We start from the raw sequence: 26,131 nt of genomic DNA on the forward strand, positions 1-26,131 counted from the left end.
TACAGCTGGACTAAGAAATGTACAATCAGACCTATTGTGCATAAACTGTTAATGTGCCTTTGTGTTCTTGGTCATAACTTCCCCCTAACTCCATAATGACTTGTGAAAACATCAGTAAATCTTGTAACTAAATCTCCTAACACCCCACCACATGAATTAAAACCAAACTCTCAATTAAAATTAGTATCAAAATAAACCTGATGTAATATCCACATTTACACACACTCTCACAATCATTCTATCGGCCTCAGCTCCAGGTTGCAGCTGCTTCTGGATGAGAATAACAATGAAGCTAATTAAGCACTCCCACTGCGTGTTCAAATATTTATACCCCGATATCAGATCTCCTGTCAAATGAGTACTGCTTGTCATCAGCGAAGTCACAACAGCGCTGTTGTTTCTTTGGTGTCTTCCTTTTGTTTCTGCATCATCTCGGTTTTTGCTTCTATCTATAAATTTCCACACCGATTTCTCTTTCACTCTCTTGTTGAACGTGTCAACCTGTCGCTCTCTCTTTTCACACTGTGAGCTGGAAAGATTTTTGTTAATGTGCCGTAGCGTCCAGGAACACGGTCAAAACTGCCGGGTAAACACGGCTCCGCTGCCTTCTCGCCCCGGCTCTCTGCTGCTTTCTTTTTCATATCTGCTGCAAGGTGAATGGTGACTGATGGGATGTCAATTAGATCACGCACTTCATTAGCTGGCAGGCATTAGCGTTACCTAGCGACGGATCGCTAAGGCTTCAATGTGCCCAATAATCTGAAACAAGTTCTCGAGACCTGCATAAGTACGTGGATGACCTTCCCGACACCTTTTACTCAGTGCATTTAGTATTAATGTGTGTTAGTGTATACCTCTGTGTTAGTGTGTGGGTAAAGTTGGTAGAGTCTTTAAAACAATAGATTCTGGTGGACTGCACCAGTCTCTGCGTATGTATGTGGAATGTTTTTGGACGTTTTTCCTTTGTAATATAGCTACCTATAGCTTAGTCTGATCATTTCCGATGAGTTCACAAGATGAGCCGTTGCTACAGCACCATGCCTTTATCATACTGTTGTGCTGAATGTGCTCTTAAAGTTTGACAAGTGTACTTGGCTTACCAGAGCGTGGGCACTGGCAGGCAAAAGTAAGCACCCACGAAGAAATCATATTGTTTTCTCTTAGAAGAATGGTAATATTTTCCGGTGAAGCTGTACTGAACATTGGGCACAGTTTCAAAACTCTGGGATTTAACTATGAGCTAAAATGTTTCGATTTCTATATTTAACTTCCTTGGAGTGATCGGGCAGTGCTCTGTAGCTTGTTGACTGCTCGCTGATTTCATACGATAATGACAATGCTCTTGAACAGTCCAACACTGCCTCCAGGGAATGCACAATAATTTTGAAGCTGAGGCTGCTGCAGCCCTTTGCTGTTAGTACCTGGATCCCGTCTGTTTTATGATTAATGGCATTACTTTGGGCCTTGTTTAAAGCTTCAAATTTGAGTCACCGTGCAGGTTTACACAGTTTGCAACGTGTGTTTATGTGTGTGTGTAGCTTTGTTGCACATGTCTCCAGAGAACATGCTTGATTTTTACACACACACACATGTTAATGCTAATGCTAAGTGCAATTTTTCCTTTGTGTAGACGCTCGGTTTCTCAATTAGGTACTGTAAATGTCTGGCCATTGCATGGTGGGCAGTCCACGATCTGACAAACTATGTTAAATTGATCAATGCTAATGCTAACTGCAAGCTTAAACAATGTTAGTTGCGTGTTTTATTGGCGTCCAAGCAGAAAGTGCATTTACGTTACCCTCCACAGTTGTTCCACTTCTTTGTTGGTGCATCTTTGTTGGAGAGGCTTTACAATAAAGACAGACAAGACTCCGTACCCTCTGTGTCCTCCTTTGGTCAAATTGTCCATCGAGCAGGTGAGAGTGTAGGCGTCGTGAATGTGGTCCCGTCAGTCAGAGTCAACTTTTTAAAATGTCACTCACAGTCTCGGGGAGTTAGTATGTTCTCTAAAATATGCGTTTTCCTCGTCCGTTCCTGTATAAACAGTCCACTGAAATATGCTAACCGTCATTTACAAGCTATAGTGTTTGAGATGTTTTGCTTCCAGTTAAGCCCCACCCCTCAAAATACATCACATTGTTTACAAACCATGAAGGGGTCTGTAGGGATCAAATTTTGTTTTATATTACATTGTTTTATTGTATTTGACACTAGAAGCTGGCAGAGCTCTGACCAGAACCTTACTCACTCACATTGAAATTGGGCAGTTAAAATCATTCAGACATCCTGTGAGGATACCTCCTCTGAGCTTCTTTACCATGGCAAGGTTGGAGGAGACCTCTGAATAGACCGAGAACTCACTAGGGGGATTATAGATCTCATCTGGCCTGAGAGCGCCTCGGGATCCTTCAAAATTGACTGGAAAATGTTGCTAAGTAGAGTGACGACTGGAATACCCGCCTTAGCCTGTTGCTATCAAGACCTGGTATGCAGACAAAAATGGATGGATGACTGATCTGCTGGGCAGAGTCATTCTCTCACTGCATTTGCAATCTCTGGTATACAGTACACCTCACTGCTTCGTCAAAGCAAATTCTCATTTCTATTAGAATTTTTCTCGACACAAAAGCTGTGAGGGAAGGTGCGCTGCGTCGCTTCCCACTGCTACTGATATATGAACATATTTCAGTTGGTGGGCACCCAGGTGTACTTTTCTTTGCTTTGCAGTAAGTGTACCTGTGAGAATCATCCAGCGCTACACGCACACGTCGCCTGTCATCTAGGTAAACTGTTTTGCTGTGTCTCACACAGACGGACTCTGTCACAGTTCCAGTCTTCGGAGTGTGAGACAGAGAGTCTTGTCAGCGTGCGGCTCAGTGAATGGCAGCTCCTCGCTGGAGCTATAAAATGACAGATAGACGATTAAACAGTCGCGCTCACGCCGCTTCCTACTGATAGGGAAGCGCACCGCTCAGTTCTCCTACCCACGAGCCGTTCACGGCGTGCTCCGTGGCGGGCTCTAATCTGCTCAGCCAGAGCTCTTCCTGCTCTGCGTGTCTACTGGACAAGGCTGCTGGTCTGTAAAGGCTCTTATTAAATGCATCAGTAGTCCTTTTTACACGGAACACCAGAAAGGTGCAGTCCTGCGCTGCATGTTGATTGTTGGTGTTGCTGTGTTTTTGTTTTTTTTTGTTTTGTTTTTTTTGTGTGTGTGGCAGAACGGAAAGATAAGAGGTTTTATTCATTGAGTTCAGCTACTGGATGTCTCAGCACACCCTCATCACGTAGATGAAACCACTATCATGAAAATAATTTCAGTCCGTATTTAAGGATAATAGCACAGTGCTTTTCGCGTTTGATCCAGTAGTCTTAAGTTTCCACCGCTGGAGGAAGAATGGAGGGTAGCAGGAGATTTCCAGGCTCTCTTTCTTCTTTCTCAAGTAAAGGTTGCTGAAGCTGTGTAAGAGACTTAATTGTCATAGTGTGTAATTGCTGGCTTAGATTTGTTCCTTTCTTCAGAGGAGGGCGTTCGTCTGCCATGTACCTTTTTCATTTATCCTCATTTTCACATCTGAACTGCCTTACATTACGCTCAGCTACCTCTAAGCAGCTGATGATCCCATATACTACACATTACAGTGTATTTAAATAAAAGATGTGTTCATACCTTGTAGCAGCATCACAAAATTGATACAAGTTCAGGTTTCACTGTATTTGCAGACAAGATTCTTGCACAGACAGGTACACTGGAATAAATATGAGCTAAACAGGCAACGCGGCAAAATTCGATGAAGTGTGTCTAGATTTTTATAAAGATGGACGGAGATGAATTTGATGGCCTCATTCCAAAATCTGTCTCGTTCTTTCGTCAGGACAGACGGCAGCTGTTGTCAAGGAGGGGTATTTTACCTCATGTGCTGCACTTCAGAAACACTTTGGTTGTGACTAGTCAAACTACCGCAAAGTGAACGATGCGAATGACAGTGGATTCGGTGCTGAGCTGCACATATGTGGGTGTAGGGCGACACTTTAAGTTCTCCAATTTAAAGCCACACAAAATATGTGCTTACATTCAAATCAGTTCTCAAATTCTCATCAGTTACAAGCATAAAGAGGAGTTCATGCCTCTGCAGTTCATAGGTGCTGTAACCTAACAAACAAACAAGGCGGTTTTGTCATTCACAGGAATCAGTTGTGTGTACTTAAATTGCCACTCCATTATACATTAACATTATCCGCATGCGTTACATTTGTTTTTGGGCCCTTAGCGCTGCGTGATCTTGTTGCTCAAATAACAATAACTGTTCAACCTAAAATCTAATCATTTTTTAACATCAGTGAGAAAAGCCAGTGGAGTTCCTTACAGCTTCGTATTCCGCATAAAAAAAATAAAATGGGATAATGGGATTTGCACCGATGCTCCTTTGAGCACAAATAGACCTCAAATTAGCTTTTCCTTCAAAACGGCAGGATTTGACTTTCACTGTCGGGCAACATTCTCACTGTAGACTCATATGGTAGATATATATATTTGTTGTTATGGTAGATATATAAGGATTGGCATGTATTATTAAAAGCCTATGGGAAGCAGTTTTGAGCTCAGGATAAATCTGATTGAAAATCCTCCTTTAGTTTAAAGGTTATCTCCACTACGCTACACAAAGAGAAGTTAACTAGAAGTAACTCCATCCTCACGCACTTGCCCTCCGTGTGAACTTTGGCGATATCACCTTTCAGAGTGAATAATAATAAAAAAAAAACAATCTGGATGACTACAAGTATGGGAACATGGAACTACTGACAACTGCAGCCAGCATCCAGCTGGCACAAATGTTCTGGGCCTGGGTTATTGGAAAAACTATTAACACCATCAGGTAACAGAAGCCTGTACTCTTCACTGAAACGTCCTATGGGTTATTAATTCCACGAACATATTTCTGCATTTGAATGCTCAGGGGAGATAAAGATGAAGAAGAAGAAAGTTTAAACACTGTTGTTGTGTTTACTTCCATATTTACAGACATATTATTTTGACTGTGATGTTGTCTTAACGCGATACATGCAGCAACATCAACAACAATTTAACACCACGCCGATTGATGGTAAAAATGTGTCATGAAAACACGTGCTCGTTCTTTTGTCGGCCTCGTCTGGTAATATTTGCAATTCAGTTTGCTCAATTTTCCAGCTTGCCTTTTGTTTGCCTCTATATTTACTTATTTCATTATTGATTCTCTTGTAAAGCGCTGCTGTCATTGCCGCATGTCTTTTGTGGCTTATCGGACCGCTCAACCACATCTTTGTCTCTGTTGTCATATTTATTTATTTTGTACCTGAAGTGTCAAAAGCAAATAAGACCTGAAAACAATTAGCTCCGTTAGACTTAATGCAGCAGAAGCGATACAGCTGCGGGCGCCTGTTACAACAAAGCGGTTTATTTTTCATCCTAAGAGCGTGAAGAATATAAAGGTATGTGAAAACAAATATATATTTTACAGAAGTTCAAATCACAGGTGAACAATGAAACACACCTCTAAATTGGTTTTGTGACTCTTTAAACACACATAAGTTTCAATATATATAATATTTGTTATTAAGATTTTCAGTAGAAAGGTTTACCCTTGCATTAAACATCTGAGCTCTAAGTCGGACACAGCGACAGTTTCCAGCAGCATATACTGTCCGATCTTACAAAGTTTTTGAAAATGCCCGTTGGGAATAACAGACAATACAAAAACTTCATAATAGAGTGGAAACCTTTGAGAAACACGCACGGGAGCTCACAAGCTTACTCTTCTCTTTGTTTCCAACGAGCACCAAAGTCTCACATCTCGAAAAGAGAACTTTGCAAGCGCCTCTGAAGCCGAAACAGGTTTATCACTAAATTTCTTTTCATATCTCACTTTCATTGCGAAGCAGCAGCTTCATCCAGCCAGCTTCAAACTGTCCAAGAAATGAGCTGCGCAAACACACCCACTCACAGTCTGGGGCTTTTAGAGGAAATACATTACTCTGGCGAGAAGGCAATATGGTTGTTACATGGAAAGTTGTTTCCATTAACCCCTATGTAAGAGGTGACGCACATGCTAGCATGCGTCTGTTCACATACACTCAGACATACGTGCACACGCACACACAAACAAAAGATGGACAGTCCTCTCTCTTTGTGCCTTGCAGCATTTGAACACCAGGTCTATTGCCTTATTATTATTTTTTCTCTCTCTCCAGCTCTACCAGACACACAGGTACATGCAAAGGGATGAGCAGACATGCACACACTCACTCGTACATGCGCGTGCTCACAGAGAGTCCTATCCTGCCTTATTTTTAGCTGTTCCCCTACCCAGCCCTGACCTACATCACAGCATGAATAAAGCAGCAGAGAGATGAAGAAAGTGAGCTCACAGGGGGAAGGGAGAGGAGGAGGACTTGGTTGGTAGAGGGGGGGATGAAGAGGCAGTGAGGGAGGCAGAGAGCGAGAGAGAGAGAGAGACTGGCAAATCCAGAAAAAATGAATTCCCCCCTGTGTGAAATGACGGTTCCAGTTCTGTCAGCAGACCTCACCTGCAACGGCGCTCCCAGAGGAGGCTGCAGAGGTCGTACTCGCTGGCGCTTCCAAACAGGACCTTGGAACAACAGAGATCAGAAAGCCTCATCATGTCTCAGACTTGACAGTAGATGCTTTTCTCACTTTAAATGAAAGCTGACAAAAGTGGCGCGCTCTCCACTTTGAATTATTAAAGCCACGTGTCGGGGACATCACAGGCTTGGCTGTCATCACCCGTGAACAACGCTTTGGCGCCTTTCGCCAATAAAGGGTAATCAAAAGGGGGGCTTTCAAGGCGGAGCAGCGCTTCGGGACAAGATGAAAATTGGATTCAGGTACTATTTTGAAGCCTCAAAGCACTCAAATAAGTTCCACGTTTTTGATGTAGCAGATCAATGCTTTCAACGCCGAAGGCCGGCGAGGCTTTACACGCCTGAATACACGATCTGCCTCTCTTTGATTGTGCGGTTCAACACTCCTACTGTACACTCTCCGAGGGTGAAATTTACCAAAGAATAAACCTCTGGGTGTTGCATGTAAGTCAATTACATACTTGATACACATTCATTCTGTTGTAAGGGGGAAAGTTTGAGCTGAAGAACTACTGTATTTGTCCAAGAAGAGGATATGGAAATACTCCTTACTCTCTCCTTCCCCTAAGTGTAGCGCATGGTCCCTTAAGTGGTGGAAAGTCCTGTTTGCCTCGGGAAACGGGTTCTCTGCCGCTCACATCCACATAAACTGTAAAATCTGAACTGTAAAAACACACACGTACAAATTTAGGCCCTTCTCCATAACACCTCCCCTGTGTGTTTCCGATCCCATTTCATCAGCAGCCATGCAGCTTGGCTAATGCCTCCCTGAGCTCCACAATTTTAATGCTCATACAATGTCTTTCAAGCTACATTAGGAGCAGCGAGATTCTGTGTATGATCAGAAGATGTAATGCATCATGATATTAGCTGTGCATTATGGATGTCAGGGAAGACGCTGCTCTCCCCGCTCTACTCTGTCCTCTTCAATTGAAGAATGGCCTTTCATTTTCTTTCCTTTCCTTTCTCCTCCTTCTATCTTGGTTTTTTAACATGTACTTTTTGTTTTGTTTCCTCACATTCTCTCGTCCTTCACCTTCTTTCCATTAATGCAACCCCCGCCCCCGTTTCCTTATTTTTCTCTTATCTCACCTCCTACACTTTTGGATTGCTCTTAAGTGAAAAAAAAAAAAAAAATCCAAACACATCTTTACAAATGCAGCCTTGTTACGCGTGCTTGATCAACACAGGTAATTTTTGGCACCGTTTTCATTGCGCAACACTAATTAAAAACTGTAAGCAACAAGGTGACTACGCCGCTTTTTTTGTAGCAGTGTCATTAAACTGAAGCAGCTCATCGAGCTCCATTTACCTGCCTCGCCAGCCGAGCCGGTGCGTCTTTGGAGAGCGTCCGGGGAGTTATTAATCCACTGCTTGTGCTCTGTTTGTCCTCAGATATCGACGAGTGTGCGACGCAGATGCATTACTGCCAGTCCAACACAGTGTGTGTCAACCTGCCCGGCAGCCACCGCTGTGACTGTCTGCCAGGCTTCATTAGAGTGGACGAATACTCCTGCACCGGTACGTCTGCCTGCATCTAAACACGTTTTTATTACTGATTCATTATCATCTTTTTGAAGAGACAATGAGACATTCTGTCTCATTCTGGTCTCTTTTTGTTGAGCACTGGATTAGAAATTGAGCAGCTGAGCTCAGATGGCTGAGTTTTCTGCAGAATACATACGTACTAAATGAGAAAACGGGTGATCCAGTGTGATGTGTGATGGCACTGGAGCCAGTTTGCTTGGCCTGTAGTGAAGGTGCTTAGAGACCCTCTCCTTGCCATTCACTACAGTGTTGTTCTTCAAACATTTTTCACTTCACCCGAAGAGAGACTCTTTGGCAGTGTTCGGTTTGAACTGAAATTGATTGATTGATTGATTGATTGATTGATTGATTGATTGTCCTGAAATGTTGTCAGATCTCAGAAATTCCTCCTTATTTTAATTTAGCACGACCAGTAGGATGCCATTTTGGAGTGCAATGTCTCAACTAATAGATGGATTTCAATTACATTCAGCCTCTGAAGGAACATTCTTATTATAACAACATTGAAGGTCCATTGACTTGCCATATAGCTTACTATTGAAAATCACAATTTCTAAATTCGGGATTCTGGGACACTTTATTGTCATTCTGACCATGAAAAACGTCAACAGACTGAAATGTAGAATCATGGTCTTGGACACAAAAATAGGACACCTTATAAAAAATAAATAGGATGCAATTAAAGTAATATTAAATTAATGAACAACAGTAAATAATAAGCTGTGGCTTTATGGAACAATTCTGAAGCTTTGCATGACAATGTGGAGCAGTTAAATAGTTTGATAGCATCTGGGATGAAACTGTTCCAGTTTAGTGGTCTGTTATTGGCGCTAAGCTACATCTGTCACAGTTTATGGATTTGCCCTCTTATTGTTTTCACCATATATCATATGCATAATCATATCATGTGAAATAATAACTATAGATCTTATGGAATTTAGTTAAATTAAAAGCACTGTTTTGCCTACATTTGAAAAATAACATGGCAAATTCAAACTAACTTTTCTCTTATCCAGTTTAAGTCAGCTGATTGAATAAATAAATAAGTAATAAAAAATAAGTAAGATTTTAAAATGAGTCTAGACTTCATTTGCTGCAGTTTGCACAGTGACTCATTTGCAATGATTCATGATCATTTTGCAAAATGTTAGTTCTGGGAGAATCAGCGTGTAATCCAATAAGAACGCGTGATTGGGGCCATTCATATCTTTAATGCCTTGTCTGCACCAATACCTGGACTGAAATATTTTGCTCTTATTTTTTTTCCTTTACCTTTCCAGTATTTAATGTCAGGGAAAACCGCTTCACCAAAATATTTATGTACTTATGAAAATGCAATGCAAATATTCAGCCTAGATTTATCTCTGTGGATCGCAAGCTATTTCTCGACATACAGCACACTGTATACACAACATTTCTATCCTGGAATAGCTGATTTTAGGTGTTTTTTTTCACTGAAGGGCTTTAGAGCAGCATGTTTTCTCCAGAGTAAATAGAATGTGCTTGGTTGCTGCTCAGTGTTTCTCCAGAGAAGTGTTCTTTAATTAGCTCACAGTTGGCAGCCACACGGGGACTGGGATCCATGGACAATCAATCCATTTTGCAGCTTGTAAACTGTCCTGGCTGCTGACTGGGAGCCCAAGGAAGACACTTTACATCTGCTGGAAGATATAAATCCTCTCGCTGTCTCTTTCCTGCTTCCTGCTTCTCCTTCAGCTTTTCCTCGAGGCAGTGAGGTCTGCACGTTAGCATTCACAGCTCTGAGAAGGGAGTCTACTATACATATTTCACGACACTAACAGGATTTCACATTAGCTTCCATAATTGGTGCTTTACGCTGAAATCTGTGTTTTTTATTTTTTTGTTGTTTGTTTTTTTCATTGTGTCTGGGTCTGCACTGCATAAAGAAGGACACACACAGACACACTTGAAACCAGTGTCTGGTTTCTCCGGTTTCTCATTCCATCAGACAGTTAGTGCAGAAGTTAAACCAGGAAGTCCAGTAAGTACTTTGATTAAAAATACAATCTGAAACTAGATTTGATATTCAACTGGAAATACTAATGCAAAATTGCTGCCCCACCAAGCGGACGAATCACAGCTCTGCATTGCGGTGTGCTTTGCCGTGACGTGTAGTCTTAATCTGTAATCTGCAGTATCAGGACCAGTGGCAATTCTGGTTTGTAAATTCTGGTGGGCCATGCAGGGAAATTTTATAATGCAATCCAGAAACACCACAATCAGTAGCCTCACAAGAAAACTGCAGTAGCTGGAAAAAAACGACACAACATGCAAACGCCACCCGGAACCCAGTCAGAACCCAGACCTTCTCGCTGGTAGGTGTCTACCTACCTAGTGCTTATCACCACCACAACAACAACAATAAATAAAAATAAATAAATAATAATAATAATAATAACACAATGCACGGCTCATGGCGTGAACACCCAATATACAAATACACAAACTCACCACACACACAATATACCACAGCCAAACAGCCATTTCAGCTCCACAGACAGATGAACAGCTCAATGAGGTTGTGTGCCACACACACACCAACATAAATATCGCCAGTTACTCATTACACAAATTCCATTGTAACAAGTTATTCAGTTATTATAAACAATATATAACAGTGTCATTAATTCCATTGAGATTATAAATAAATTAGACTCACCGAATGCCTTTTTGCCAAGCTCCTGGTTAACCAAGTCTTCCTCTTAAACCACTCCTGGTTGAATTACCTAGTTTTATCTTTTCCCTCTTGAAATGATTAAATCTTGCAGTTGATGTGGTCCCAAACCTTTTATCTCCAACTTCTGCTCAAGTGGTAAAGTCCTAAATCACACACTAGCCAGGTAGTCAACTCCATTCATCATGCCACATGAATGAAACGTGAATTAGTAATGTTTCCCTACATTAGCCGAGCTAGAGACCTGTGCAGTCCCCGCTCCTCGCTTCCAATCATCCAGTGATCAGGCACAATGAAACATTTGCACACAACTACACTACAAAAAGTGTATACAGAGGAAATTACATTCATCAAATAAAAACTGCGGGCAATTCATTTGGGGCATTATTAACCGGAAAATTTATTTAAAAAAATAGTGCCCTCTGGTGGGGCCGCTAATGCGAAGACACCATTGATCAGGACATACAGCAAAATAAAGGTTCAATATTTGCCTGCCTGAATTGTGACAATAAAGCAAAACTGAGATGACACTCCAGGCACCATACTCTCAATATTGCAATCCAAGCTGCTCCTTTGTTGGAGTTAGAGCACATTTATACAACATGTATTAACTTTTGCCTTGGACACAGGCAGCCTCGTCTCTCTCCTGCCTGGTGCTCAGGCCTGTCCTTTGTGAAGACCCTGTAAACAATAGGAGGCTCTGGTAATTGTGGTTCCACTTGGTTTCACCTCTGTGGAAGCAGGCAAGCAGCATCAGGGAAAACAAGGGATCAACAGAGGGAACAAAAAAGATGGTGGAAAGTGTGAGGTTCTTTACAAAACATCTGATTGTGTGCACAGAATTAGCATATTTTGTTATTTTTGTTTCCACTGCACTTGGCTGTGTGGAATAGCAATGGCTATGTGATTAGGAATATGGTCCTGTTTTACCTATGGACAAATGAGAAAATAAAGCCCACTCTGAGCATTTTGAGTAAATAAGTAGCATCTAACCAAACAACACAAATAATATTTAATAATATATATATATACTGATCAAAGTAGTTGTGGATTAGCATGAATACATTTTTAAAGGTTGGAGAGGTATTTATGAGTTGTTATATCACAGCTATAAAGCCTCACAACTTACTTTCTTGATGTTCCTACATTTAGTAGGTAGCCACATATTTCTGCTGAACTCACCATGTGCTGCATGAGAAATTCATTTCACTGCAAAGGGTGCATTTAGGTTTCACATAAGGCAATGCTTTGCTCGAGGAAGATCCCCATAGAAGGAGTATACTTTTAGCAACCCCAAAAGTGTGAAGCATCCTTTAATGCGTGAACACCCTTTTGGGATTGAGTGGTTGGTAAACTGCTTTTTATCAGGATGGTAGGGGGTGTGAGGTAAGGACCCAAATGCAGGACTGAATGATGGACTGAATAAAGGGTATTTAATAATTAACAAAAAGAATGGGCATGGCATTGAGCAAAAATCATGGAGACAAGGACACGCGATCACGATCATGGGAAATAACATCGGTAACATAGGGGAAGAACATCAACGACGAGACAAGGAACAAATGTAAGGCAAGGCTATAAATACACAAGAGGGCTCAGGGATGACAAGACACAGGTGAGACAGATCAATGACACCAGGTGTAACCAATTAACAATCAACGGACACATGAGGAAACACAGAGAGGAAATCCGAAACATGACAAAATAAAGCAGGAAACACACAACAAATAAAAGAGAGACACAGACCTCTGACACTTTTCTGTGATTCTGTCCCCTACAAGTCCGGGTTATGGCTCAGACTTGTCAGCAAAAACAGTCTTTTCGAAAATATTTTATTTTGTGTGCATTGAAAACACCATTGGAGTGCATGCATTTGAAAAACCCCGCTCCTAAAAGAGCGTGAGTTTTGAGGAATCTAATGAGTGAATGCACACTGGCACACTTTTTATCAAGAATAAAACTATTGTCCGTATGATATTGGTGCAGAGTCCAAGCACTAATGACCTCTGACACTGTGTGTTGCTGTATAATAGTTTTGTGCCACAGGTTATAATATAAGTGTCTGTTTAGCTCCCACTGTACACTTATCTTTTGATCTCTATGTTAGAGGACTTGTTTTCTGCTCTGAGCAGGTGCTGATAAGGTTTGCAGAACAAATTGAACTGCTGGAATGGCAAGCTTTAGGTGCTTCCTTCCTCTTGACTGTAAATATGCTTCGGCAGCAGCTTCAGTTCAGGCGATAAAGTGTAATTCAGCTCCTTTAAAATCAGTGCCTAGTGTATTAGAAGCTGTAGTTTTGCCCGCTGTTGACACTGTGACTCAAGACACTGGAAAGCTTTTACAATTTTATGGCCAGGCTGATGTAATTGGCTGATGTTATCACAGACATATTGGTATTGATTGATTGTTTATACACGTGTAGAATCTGTTTACGCATTGGTGTGGCCTGGCGCCAATTCTTATCAAAATATGAGTCTGATTACTCGCCTTTTGGATTTAATTATAAGGCGTTTTTCAACCATTACAGAAATAAAACCAAAACCAATACCTTTGCACACAACTGAATAGTCCCACAACCAATCAGGGCCATTTTGCTATAATCAAATTCAATTCCACAGAGCTCAGATGACGCGTGTGACTATGTTGTTGTTCCATCCATTGCTGCACAAAGCCACACCCCAGACTGTCCGCTGTAAAAAAAAAAAAAAATAGGTTAGTGTTGATGAGCAGTTTTCTTAGATTTTGTTTAAAGTTCAGTGTCACACACCAGTCCCATGCACAAGGCGTAACTCTGGGTTCAGTGAATGTCTACCGCAGAGTGTAGTTTATGTACCAGGGGGCAGACCGCTAACCCTCTGGTTTGTGGAAGATTTGAGAAGAATGAGCTCGGTCACTTTATTCATTGAGATGAATGCAAATATTCTGCAAATAATAAAGAATAACCTCCTAATACAAAAAGAAATAAACAGCTCATGGAAATCTTTTTTTGAAAATTCTCACAGTGAAATTAAGGGGAACGTGTTAACCTTTGACAATCTGTTCAATATGAAAAAATGAACTAAACCAAATATATATGATTTGCTAATTTGCTGGTGATGTGATATGAGTTTCCAGGAGAAAAGAATCATGGAGGTAAAAGGACATTTCCAAAACTCGGTCCATCTGGGTCATCTTCCTATGAATGAATTCAAATGTGTTGTTATATTTCCACCAGAACTGACGCTCTACGGTGAGCCAGCCACTTTGCATCAATCATCATTTGCAAAAGTTCTGTTGGTTGTGATGTTTTGGAACACATACATCTTGTCAAATCATTTTATTTAGTGTTGATGGAAGTAGTTACGTCTGAATCTCTAAGCATGTCTCTAATTGTTTTCAGTTGATTTGAAGAAATATACTCCGTGCAAACATATGATTAACCTCCTGAGACCCTACGTCTTCATATGGGGATGTTAAGTTTCAGGTTTGTGGCAGATTATTCTGCCTCATTTATATTTTTCATTTTCAAATGCTAGATACTAGTGTAAAAATACGAGCGATCACGTATCAACCTCATCTAATTTTACAGTTGAAACTTGTTTATTTACGCTTACTAACTCCTAGTTGAATATGACACACACATTCTGTCAATAGTAATGAGCTATAACTTTTCTAATTAGCATGTACTTGATTGGGTTAATTATTTGCAATTCTGCTTTCACACGGCAATGTTCAGACATGAAAATTAACAGTTTTATATTTTGTTGCATATTGGTGACTTTATTATAATATTTGTATAATATTTATATTAACATTATTATATGAAATATTCCCAGTGTCCATGCATGAGGACATAATTTCTTCCAAAAACTACTTCCTGTTGAAAGACGATGCTTAGTTTTTGTAGTTCTTAGGTCCTACTAATCCCAGATAAAGAGAAATGGAGAAATTAAAAATGCATAGTAAACAACAGCTACAACAGGTACCATCAAACATAACAGAAATCTTCTCCAACTCTGATCAAACACAGACTGTTTAATAACGGCATAAATAAATTAGTGCATTCAAATTTTAAATATGAATTGATTTAAGGATCGCACAATTCAAGCTTTAATCAATTTCATTAGTCTGCCTACCTGTGGCTCCTTTATTGCTCCTTTAGCTGACAGGAACAAATGGCGGTATTTAACTCTATTGACTGCACGGAGCAGATTTAAGTGTTTTCCTGTGTTTGCGTTTCACTCAACTAATCCTTTGTTCACACTGCAGCCACATCACGTTCTGTTGCCTTTTATCCCCCCTCCTCTACCCTCATCTGCACTCTAGTGATCAATATATTTTTTCCCCATCAACCTGCTGTTCTTAGATAATATACTCGTCGTATGGCTGACCAAAAGACGCTGCCGCTAATTTCATGCATCAGCTGCTGCGTATACTCTTCTAAATTCTACCACTGGAAGAAGTGCGTCCCTCTCAAGATGCATTACATGTTTAATGAAAATTTAATCAAATCCAATTCCAATTATACATGTAATGATTGTGGAGCTCAGGTGTGACGGGCCTGGAAACCTTGGCAACCTTCCCTGTATACATTGACTGTTGAAAAATAGAGGTCATGCTGTCAACTGGCTCGGCACTAGGCAATTTAATAAGGCCCATCAAAGACAGTTTGGAAAGGGAATGAAAGAGTCAGAGAAAAGTTTTCCTCAGTCCTCACTTTCATTCATTTGTAATTTCCTCTGCAAAGCTGGTGCTTATATTTAGCTTCGCCATAAAGGTTTTATGTAAGGAGAGTCTCTCCCTGCTCCTTGCCAAACACTACAACCATCCAAAGTGATGTCTGTCTTCATGCTATTCTGTAAGCTTCGTGTCTGCCTAAGAGATGTGTAGAATAATAATTCTCAGTAGCTGTGCATGGGATGGATGTTTACTGATAGAGCACATTAATAGAACATGCTTTCATTACTGCGAATGTGCAGCCTAAGCATCTTTATTGCCTTGAGCTGTGTATTTCATTAGGTATTAAATGAATGGTGGTGCTGCTGCTGCTGCAGTACAGAGAGGATGTGAACAAGGCGGCCAGGACTCTGTAAAGCAAACCGTACTGCAGTTTATGCATAACCAACACAGCATAATGAGAGGCACTTATGTTTGAAAGAGCCAGGTCTTTAGGTCTTTCATGTAAGTAATTCATGCAAATGATAACATGTGACTGTACCACACTGCGCGGTGCTGATTTATGTTCTGGTCTTTTACTTCTTGGCACTTGTACTCATTTAAATTATATAAAAAAAAAAAAAAAAAACTGTTTCAATAGATAGTTTAAAAATACAGAGAAAAATGTGTTGAAGTAAAAAGAGAACATTAGGTTAACTATTTTTGGATGAGAAGCGACATCATGGAGTGCCGGATGAAGTTAGTAGATGGGGACGCTGGTGGTGGCGGAGCATTTAGTCCGATGGAGACATCAACTGAGACGCCCTGGACAACCAGGATGACGTGGAGATGTGCAGGAGAAGGGGTGACAGACAATCCAGAAGAGAGAATTTCAGATTTCTTTTTAATTTGAAAAAGATGAATGTGGGACTGATTTGGCGGAAACTGACCATTTGGCAAGAGTCTGGACATGGAAATTGAGAAGGAGTTTTGAAAGTGTGGGAAGGCAGAAGTGACAAAGAGAAGAGAATGGGACACCAGATACAGAGGAATCGAGATTGGACGTGTGGACATATCTTTCTTTTTGAACATCCACCTAAGCTTCACTTCACTACCCCAATCCAAAAACTATGGTCCCATTACCTGATAACTACATCTGATGCCTGCAGATGAATTAAAACTCTTGGACCAAAATAGCCTGGAAGTCACTCTGAACTTCTCCCACCTGTAATGTTTTTGTCAGGTTAAGTTTCTCTGTAGTCGCTCCGTTGAGAATCGATCGTGCTCTGGCAAAGACCTGCTGGGTTAAACAAATCGTTTGGGTCAGACTCAATGAGACATTGAACGGAAGAATAACAGCGACAACACTTAATTGTCTCCTATTGGCTGTAGCACTATCCCATTACCTGGAGAGGTATTTTTCCTCTCTATCTGTTGGCGTATCACCAGAGTCATATTCTCCTAAGAAATTAAGCTGGCTACAACAGGGTAGGGCTAAAGAGAAGAGTGAGAGCATTGCACTCATTATACATGTGTAGAAACAAGGTGGCAAAATGTTAATGTTGTTCAATATCTGCTGTACTTGAAAAAAGATTACGTGTCGAATTTCGTGTCATTGCTGTTTTTACTGCCTTTTCTTTATACCCCCAAGGAGACCAAAACATGTCAATGTCAAATGCTGAGTTAAAGGAATATTTAGTTAACCCTCAGCCATCTGTTTAATTTACTACCCTCTTTAAACCTAAGTGGACAAAAACGTCCGTGTCCAAAACTGCTATAAAGACTTTTGATGGTTAATATTTGTTTCATCCATAAATCTCTTAAACCACTTCAGCACTTAACAAAACTATTAAAATTCAATAATTTTGAGGATTTTAATCCTTTATATGCCAGTTATAATACTTAAAAACTCAAACTTTCTGGTATATTTATTCTTAAAGGAGCATTATTTAAAGTATGCATACAATTTGCATTTAGTTACTTTTGGAATATTAAACATATCTTTCATAAATATAAGACAAGAACTGTAAAAAAAAAAAGAAAGAAAGAAAAAAAGAAAAAGGGTAGATTGCCCATGTAGATGGACAGCTAAAAGGTCAACTGATCATTTAAAGGTTCCTTATTCTGTCCTATGCAAGAAGTAATTTAATCTTTGTTTTGTCTTAATGGAATCCTCTTATTTCTAAAATACACATGACGTGTACTCAGTGCTAATAAGAAGCGGCTGTAGAAGGGTGAAAATGATTGACCGGCGGGTCAAAAGAAAACTGCCTCTTGAACTCCAAGTAGATTAGTGCAGGGAAATAAGAAATTTTCTCCAACTAACTTTATGGAAATCCATGTCCTTTGGGCTAAATACTATGACAGAGAGTCAATATTTTCTCCCCCGGTGGCACAGGACAGATCTCTCTTCTGAGTTCACCGCATGTCAAGGTGAGCTGCAAAGCCGAGGCAGAAAGTGAGCATGACGACTTTGCATTGCAGGGGAAAAAAATAAAAACTTGAAATTTCTGCCGTGCTCTGTTCTTTTTTTATGGCTTTGTCACTGATCATTAAATTCTGCATTACGAAAGTGTTCCGCTTGACATTATCGAACGAGTCGACGGTAGGTGCTTAAGAGATGAGGGCATGTTTTAGGAATTTATAATGCAATGTAAAAGTGAGTCATGAGGTGTTGGTTTTACTCACAGATCCTTACTACACATGAAGTCAGCGAGTGTAATATATGCAATAAGAGAATGTGAAAGTGACGACTGCTTCTGTAGACTCTGGGAAGGCGATGATTAGTGTGGTAAAAGAACAAAGTAGATGCAGCTTTTATTATTAAACTGTACACAAAGACACAGAAATGACAAAGCCTACATCATGGATTACATGTGTTATATTATATTAATCACTGCAATTGTAAATGTGTTTCTTTATCCAAGAAAATAAACCACTGCTCCAAGAGTACAAACACTGAAGTGAGGTTTTATAGATTTTCATTTTGAATAGGACACACTGATGCCACAATAACTTATGCGACAATAGTCATTCTCTCACGCGTTCGATTATTCTCGGGTTTCGAGAACCAGTATAAACCCGACAGACAGAGTGATGTTCATTCTGTTTTTGTTTTCCTGTTCAATTACAGGTGTTTTATGGAACAGTTCTGCATTGAATTTGTTCAAACATGTCAGGACAAGACGGGACAGCATTTTCACACCATTGCGACCCTTAGCTCTTCTGTTATCTTGTCCTTGGCATTGAGAAGGACCAGTTCTCTCACATCACTGCCATACCACCTGCCACATCCCCCATCTTTAGAATTTCCACGGTACAGAATACACTGTAAGGCTTCAGTTCTTAGTTGATCGTGAACAGACACCAGTTCGCTCCCCACTATGTCCAAGCAGATAAAACTCTGGCAAACTGCTCCCTTGGGCACCTTGCATGACTGCCCACTGCTCCGACAACACTCACTTGAATGGATTAAATGCAAAGAACAAATTCCTTGCGCATGTGTGTACATACTGTATAAACATTGCAAATAAACCTGATTTGATTTGTTTGTTTTGCACATGAAAAATCACAGTTCCTTTAAATCCAAGATGATTTATTATTGTAGTTATTTTACCTGACATTCATTAAGGGCATTAAGTTCACTATCACAGAATAACTAAGATTTGTTGTGCATGTTTATTTTCTTCCTTTCCTTCCTTCTAACCTTCAAAACAGATTAGATTATGTGTTTAATTCATAGAGGCAAACAGACGTTTGTGCTCTTTTTTTGTTTGTTTTGTTTTGCACTTTTTAGTTCAGGCTGATTCAGAGACCTATTATTGTGTCTGTCTGTAAAGTAACAGATATGATAACAGGTTCCAGTGCACTTGCAGGCAAATTACTGAGTGATGCAGCAATATTTTGAGTGGGTGAGGTTTGCGAACAGAAAGAGCAAAATCCCTGCTGTGTCCAATAATAGGCTCCAGTAATAGCTTTAGTGTGATCTGAATAAAGACAATTTGGTTGTTTTACACTAATTACAATCCCGGTCATTTTTTTAAATGAATGATTATCTTGTGTGACACATGCGCTCAAACATATTTTAATGCACTCTACAAAATGTCATAAGTGATTAGTTGTTATTAGTTATTATGTCCGCCACACTTCATCTCCGATCACGTTTAATTTCACACTGGGGCAGATTTAGTTAAGTAACACAATTGATGTAATATATTTACATTTGGGTAGACATCTGAGGCATTTAGCACGACAAATTACTCTGAGAATAGTAGTCCAGGAAGTTGAAAGCAAATGTTACAAATGCATATTACATACAGCATAAAGCTAATGAGAAGATGCAACAGACTATTAACTCAAGGTTAGTTGAGTATATAGCAAATATATAGCAGTACATTAAAGTAGTCGAGTTGAACAGATTTTCCATCACCCATCCTTAAATAACCACTGGTGGATTATACAGTATAATTGTGTGTCTTCAGAGTAATTACTTTAAACATGGTGTTTTTTTTTAATAATCTGGCATAAAGGTAACTAGTAAAAATTAAACAATAATGGACCCAAACTTGACCCCTGTGGAACACCACAGACATAAATCATTAATAACCTCGACTTAAGCTGCACTGTGGTTGGGGTGATTCTGAATTGGTAATGATCCTGCACTGCTTGTGTACATGTTTTTCATTGACACTGCTCTAATGATAATGCACACAGGAGTTATTGCTATATAGTGCCACACCTGTTGTGATGATGATTCATGCGTCCCCTAAGTAAATCTTTACTACATCCACTTACCCCAAAGGGAACAGTGAACGAATGAACCGGGCAATATATGACATAGTGTTGATTTGTCCACATTGCTGAGAAATATACGATATATATATTGTGAAATGGGCAAATAACCTCAGGGATCCAACTAATACTTGTATTACCTTGGTTCCTCCAGCATGTTGACAGCGTGGAGTCCACACTGTGTGACGGCCGCTGTCCGTAGTTCTAATGATCGGTCATTATGCATCATTAGCCCAGTGCTTCGGGGGGGTCACCTCAACATGTCCACGTCTGACACCACATCACTCTATAATCATTATTAATTAGACCAAATATGACACGAGGCAGCCAGCATGCTCATATTAGGCTGTTGATATCTCCTGGAGAATCACCGAGGTAATAACTGGCAATGTAATAACTTCCCTGTGACACAATCATTTATTATTAGAGTAGTGGAAAAAATACAACCCCCTCTTGGATAATCCCACTGGTGCAGTAGAGCTGCCGGCTCTGAGTAAAAAGCGTTTGTATAGAAACACATGGACTGGCTTGTCAAAGCTGAATTAAGTTCTATTTCAGAAAACACTTGAACTACTCGAAATAACAATGAGTCTGTCATAATAGACTTAACCCACAAAACAGCCGTTGAGCACTTTAGCCAACCAAATAATAATAGTGTAATAAAGAATAATGCAGGATTCAAACACATTTGAATGCCAGTAACATACTGATTGATTTCAGTTTTCATACTTATTGTAGAGCTCAACATGGTCTACTTGAGAGTCCACTTGAGCGCATATAATGTACGATGAAGGTCCTCTGACATGAACCTTCATTTGTTGAGTGGACGAGCATGTGTCACAATTTCTGCCGTCTTTGAATGTAAAACTTACCCTTTTCAATGGCTTTGTCAAGAACACTGAATAGCTGTTGTTTTATTATTATTATTAGTGGTAGTATTTCTCAGAATTTTTTCTAATAGGAATGTATGCAGTGTATAAGACGCTATACTAGACAGATCTATAAAGGTAAAGTGTGTCTGCTCTTGTATTTTCCCTTCTCCTTCTTCAGTTCAAAGATGTGCATGAGAGATGAAAAAAAGAGAGACTTGAATACAGGATCCAGGTCACTACATAAACTATATTTGAATCCCAGGCTGTTAAGATGCGGGGGTACACATCTATACTGATTAACTTTAAAGCATCTGGATTTCCTCTGTCCATTGCTAGACGCAAGACTGAAAGACACAACTGAAACATCTCTGGTGGAGGCAGTGTTACTCTTGTTTAGACATGTGTAAGTGTTGTTTGCACCCATCAGTGGTGTCTGTATGACTCTCTGGATTCGGCACTAGATATATATGTTTGACAGTTTCTGCTCTTGGACAGATGTCACCCTTCGTTCACGTGAAAAAAAAAAAACTGAGAAGTAAGGGCCCTGTTTTAATTTGACAGACGCAATGACAAGTGCAAAGCATTAGATCTTTGAGTACTGACTGCGTGGGCTTTACGAAGCACACCTGCTATTTTGGTTTGAAGCAGCACAGGCTGTAGAAATGCTTGGTAACATTGAATGTGAATCAGACAATACTGTAATATAAACAAACACTAAAACTTATATTTTAATATACAATTATAGTAATTACATACGTGGGAAAGTCAGATTGTTAAGTTGCTACAAAACCATGTCACTCATTGACATATATTATTATGTACGCTACGTTGCTCTTATTCTGTGGTTTTGTTGAATACACAGTGGATGGTCATATGAAATGCTGCTATGTTCTGGTGCAACACTTAATAAATCAGAGAATGTGGATTTATCCTGCAGCCTTCAGATGACTGCAGGGATTTTGCATGTCATTTACTAAGCATCACTCGTATTCATTTATAGATCACTACAGGCCGATTTACTGACATCCCTGCTCTCCATAAACAATATTTTGCTGCATATTTAAACTAGCTAGGAAGTGTTTTATTAAAAAACTTTATTATCTCTCATCTGATTGGTCTCTCCGTCGAGGTAGTGCACACGCTGATGCTGCTGCAGCATGGATATAAAGTCAATTTTAAGCTCAGAAAAAATGTGCCACTTGATCTATCCATTGCACTTGCACGAAGTGCAAGTGTGTTTCAAAATTCATTGCCTATTCTGCTTGGCTGTTTTTCCACTTATACACACATGCGCGCTGTATACCGCTCTATAATTTCAAATTGGCCAGCGGACATTAAATGGGATTAATAAGCATCTGCGTCCATCAGCATTTTGGTTGTTTTTTGCTCTCCATTCTGCTGGCTCATTAGCACACTGAATATTTAATCATCTAACTCTTCCTCTAATACGCCATTAAGTGCCATTAAAGCAGCCTACTTCTCATATCCCTTCACATAAACTCTTGCTCATCCCACCAGCACTGTTATAACATTCACCTCCGCTTTATAGTTCAATGCGGGGAGGAAATCCTTGGGAAGAGAAAAGCGAAATAATTTCTCCTTGTTGCTTCAGGGCGTCGTGAGCACCGCTCATTAATTAAGGGGAATGTATTAGTCATGACTCCTACCGAAGCTTTTGCATATTAATGAGGAGTGTGTTTTTGCGTGAGTGTGTGTCTTGTGAGTGCGCGCAGCCTGAGGCCAGGTCCTGACTGCCGCTTAAAGCCACAGCTCATAGTTTGAGAAGATGGTTTAGCGATGCCGCTGCGTTTTATATCTCCCATCACAGCAGCATCAAATGCTGCTCTTTAATTTATTGTTTATAATCGTCTAAAAACATATCCAATTCTAATTGAAGACGCGTTAACTTGAGCTCAATTGCTGGTGCAGTTCTAAATGGTTGCTCTAAGAATCTTGTGCTGATAGAAATCTGTCTAATAGACTATAACTGGCATGTCACAGTCACACGTATTCAAAATTGCAGAAATGTATGTAACATGTCTGTCACCATACAGCTTTTTTATGAAAGGTGGGAAGGGAAAAAACACTGTGCTAGAAAAAAAAAAAAAAAAAACAGAACAGAAAATAAGCTGTTCTCTGGAAGAGTACGTGCTGGCTCGCTGTTACCCTGATGGATTCCTGGAACCCTTAAACATTTTGATATTAGGTGAAAGGTATTGTTTTTGGAGTTGTTTTTTTTTGCCCATCCGGCAGTGCAGCTCAACATTGCCAGCACACCTGGCTGTGTCTGCAGGTGGGAAGCCACTGCACCACTGACTCGTTGTGGTCCGTCAGGATGTCTGCACAGTCAGTGTTTGAACGTCAAAACAGGAAAAATGGGGAACTTCACACACATTGTGCCATTCTTCATTTGCCTGCGAACCGAAAAAGTGCCATAGCCGTGGCCTGCCTGTAACCCTCTACAGGTTACGGTGGAGTTAGCAGAAAATTTTAATTCTCTGTGTGAGGTCTGAAGCTAGAGAAGCCACCCTGGATTCCAACATTGACCCAGTTTTACCAACTAAAAAAAATAAATAAAATGCATGTAAAATTAAAAACACTTAATGCTGAATAGAAATCCATAATCCATTATTTCTGCTGCACAGCAGCGGTCTCAGCGTGGTCAAAAACAAATCCAAATGCAGCTTCGAAAGTTCCATTTCTGAGCAATGAGTATATTTGGGGATAGGCAAACTGCCTATCAAGCAAGTAAAATTGAAGCTTAAACTTCCTTTATTTGGAGCATATCTACTGGTGAGGAGGTGGATTATGCTGCAGTAGTGGTTTCTGGGGACATTTAATTTTTATCACCATGAAACATGTTGCTCTGTTACAATTTGAGGTGAATCCTAGTTCAGACTTTCTGAGCATTTTGTAATTTACACAAAAACAGTTCTAGTGGAATAGTCTCCGGGGTCTTCAGCAGATTCAGCCAAGCATCAAACTCTGAGTAAAGTCCATTATGTTCATCAAACCTATGGAAACTAAACTTTTGCCGTTTGGCTACACAAGATTCCTCACTTGTCGGATCGTTGGTGCTATTTTACATAAGGTCTCGGAGTGGTGGTTAATCATCCGCGGCGTGCAGTGCTAATCCCACCTATTTTTCCCTCTTGCCTCTAGCTAACAGCAAACATATAATAGTCAAGAGAGCAGTTCATGATACCCAGCAGAATATAAAACACTGACCCTGACACTGTACAGTACACGGCGCCGTGTGAGTATAACACCATATTATTCATAAGTTAGCATTTCACGTTCCCAATGAAAACTGGCCGTATTTTCATACTGCTGGCCTTGCACTGTTTTATATAATAAAAGTGTCTTGGTTTCATGAAGATAGAATTTATCCAGTCCATTAAGGGCCATGTAACTTTAAATTCAAGGATGAGGATCAATGTGCCAAGACTACACTTACAAGGGGTGGACGTGAGAGCCATCCTTCTTTCTGTCACCGGCTATGGTTCTCCTAGTATAATACTCCTCATATCCTCTGTTCTGTAGTGATGGAAACCATTTGCTTCTCTGCAGCAATCTGGAGATTTTTAATCAGGAAAACTGCACTGTTTTAATATTCCTAATGTTACATTGTTTTTAGTGAGTAATAATAACCGGATAGCGAAGGTCACAGTCATCTATTACACCAAAAAAAAAAAAAAGGAAACACCAGAGAGATCTATCATACACAATGTGGCCTCACTTTAATTACATTCCCCACGGTATCTACACTTACATTCCTTTTTTTCTTTTTTTTATATAAGTATAGGTATAAACATTCATCTAAAGAGCTGTAGCGAGCAGGTTTTCAGCAAAGGTGTCAGCGATTATTGAAACGATCAAGATAATTGGGCTATTCTGTTTTCTATCTCGGTAATCTCTCCTGGCGTCGGAAACTCGAAGGAAATAAAACACAAGCAGCCCCTGATACGCGTTCTTCGTGTGTTGCACCCTGGAGTCCATACTTAGAAATTTACTGATATTATATTGGGGCGCTGGAGATATTGCAACATTTTAAGCAAGGCATTTCCGTTATTAGATGTGGCATCTCTGGAAATAAAAGTCGGAAATGTCATTTTAAAGGGAACATTAATTTTAAATATATTCTTCGATGTTCTGTCTCATTGTCACCGGCATCCAAGCCGGCGTCATTAGCCTAATTAGCGCTGACACCGAGCATCAGTCAGCACACCTGCCATGCGTCAGCTGTTGCTCCTTATGCCTTAGCGGCGTGATGGTGGTTTTTCGAGTAAAACTAGGTTACAACAGGAGAAAGTGCTTGTGCGGTTGTTTGAAATCACCCTCTTTAAGGAATCCACTTCAAATCCATTTTGAGCACGCCAAGCAGAACTGGTGTTTGGAAACTGTAATTGGCAGCTGAAAGAAGAAAAGCTCAGGCACGGCCTCACACTCTCATCCAGCTCGCTGGTTGACTGTCCTCTCGTAGTGGGATTTCCGTGGTCTCGCGCTTCAGAAATAAAAGACCTCTCCATATTTCACACAATAAAACGAAAATACACTTAGTTATTCCCAGTTATTCTGACTTAACTGTGTCTCTCTCTGTCTGTCCCACAGAGCACGATGAGTGCGCCACTGGCCAGAATTTGTGTGACGAGAACGCCATCTGCACCAACACCATCCGAGGACACCTGTGTACCTGCAAGCCGGGCTACGTCGGCAACGGCACCATCTGCAAAGGTAAGTCCCTGCCCCAACAGCCCTCCAGACACAAAAACATGGACCCAAACCTTCCCCCACGTTCTCCGACAGCGGCTCCATAACGACGCGGTTCATCTGGTTCACTCCTCCTTCACATCACCTCGCCAGGCAGCAGCTGCCACAGAGATGATGAAAATTGATTCTGGACCGGTTTCAGTCTTTTTTTTTTTTTCTTTGCACATGTGTGTCGCTTCCT

The 26,131-nt window shown here is 40.3% G+C and overlaps 1 protein-coding gene across 1 annotated transcript in view; it reads left to right on the forward strand.

Moving 5' to 3' along the window:
• Nucleotides 1-26,131, forward strand: part of LOC125005460 (protein kinase C-binding protein NELL1-like) — a 221,566-nt gene that overhangs the window by 139,480 nt on the left and 55,955 nt on the right. The window contains exons 13-14 of the mRNA XM_047580815.1: nt 8,035-8,160; nt 25,792-25,914. Coding sequence (XP_047436771.1) covers nt 8,035-8,160; nt 25,792-25,914 — 249 coding nt within the window. The remainder of the gene's footprint in view (nt 1-8,034; nt 8,161-25,791; nt 25,915-26,131) is intronic.

This window comes from Mugil cephalus, chromosome 3, assembly GCF_022458985.1.
Source record: "Mugil cephalus isolate CIBA_MC_2020 chromosome 3, CIBA_Mcephalus_1.1, whole genome shotgun sequence".
NCBI classification, from domain to species: Eukaryota; Metazoa; Chordata; class Actinopteri; order Mugiliformes; family Mugilidae; genus Mugil; species Mugil cephalus.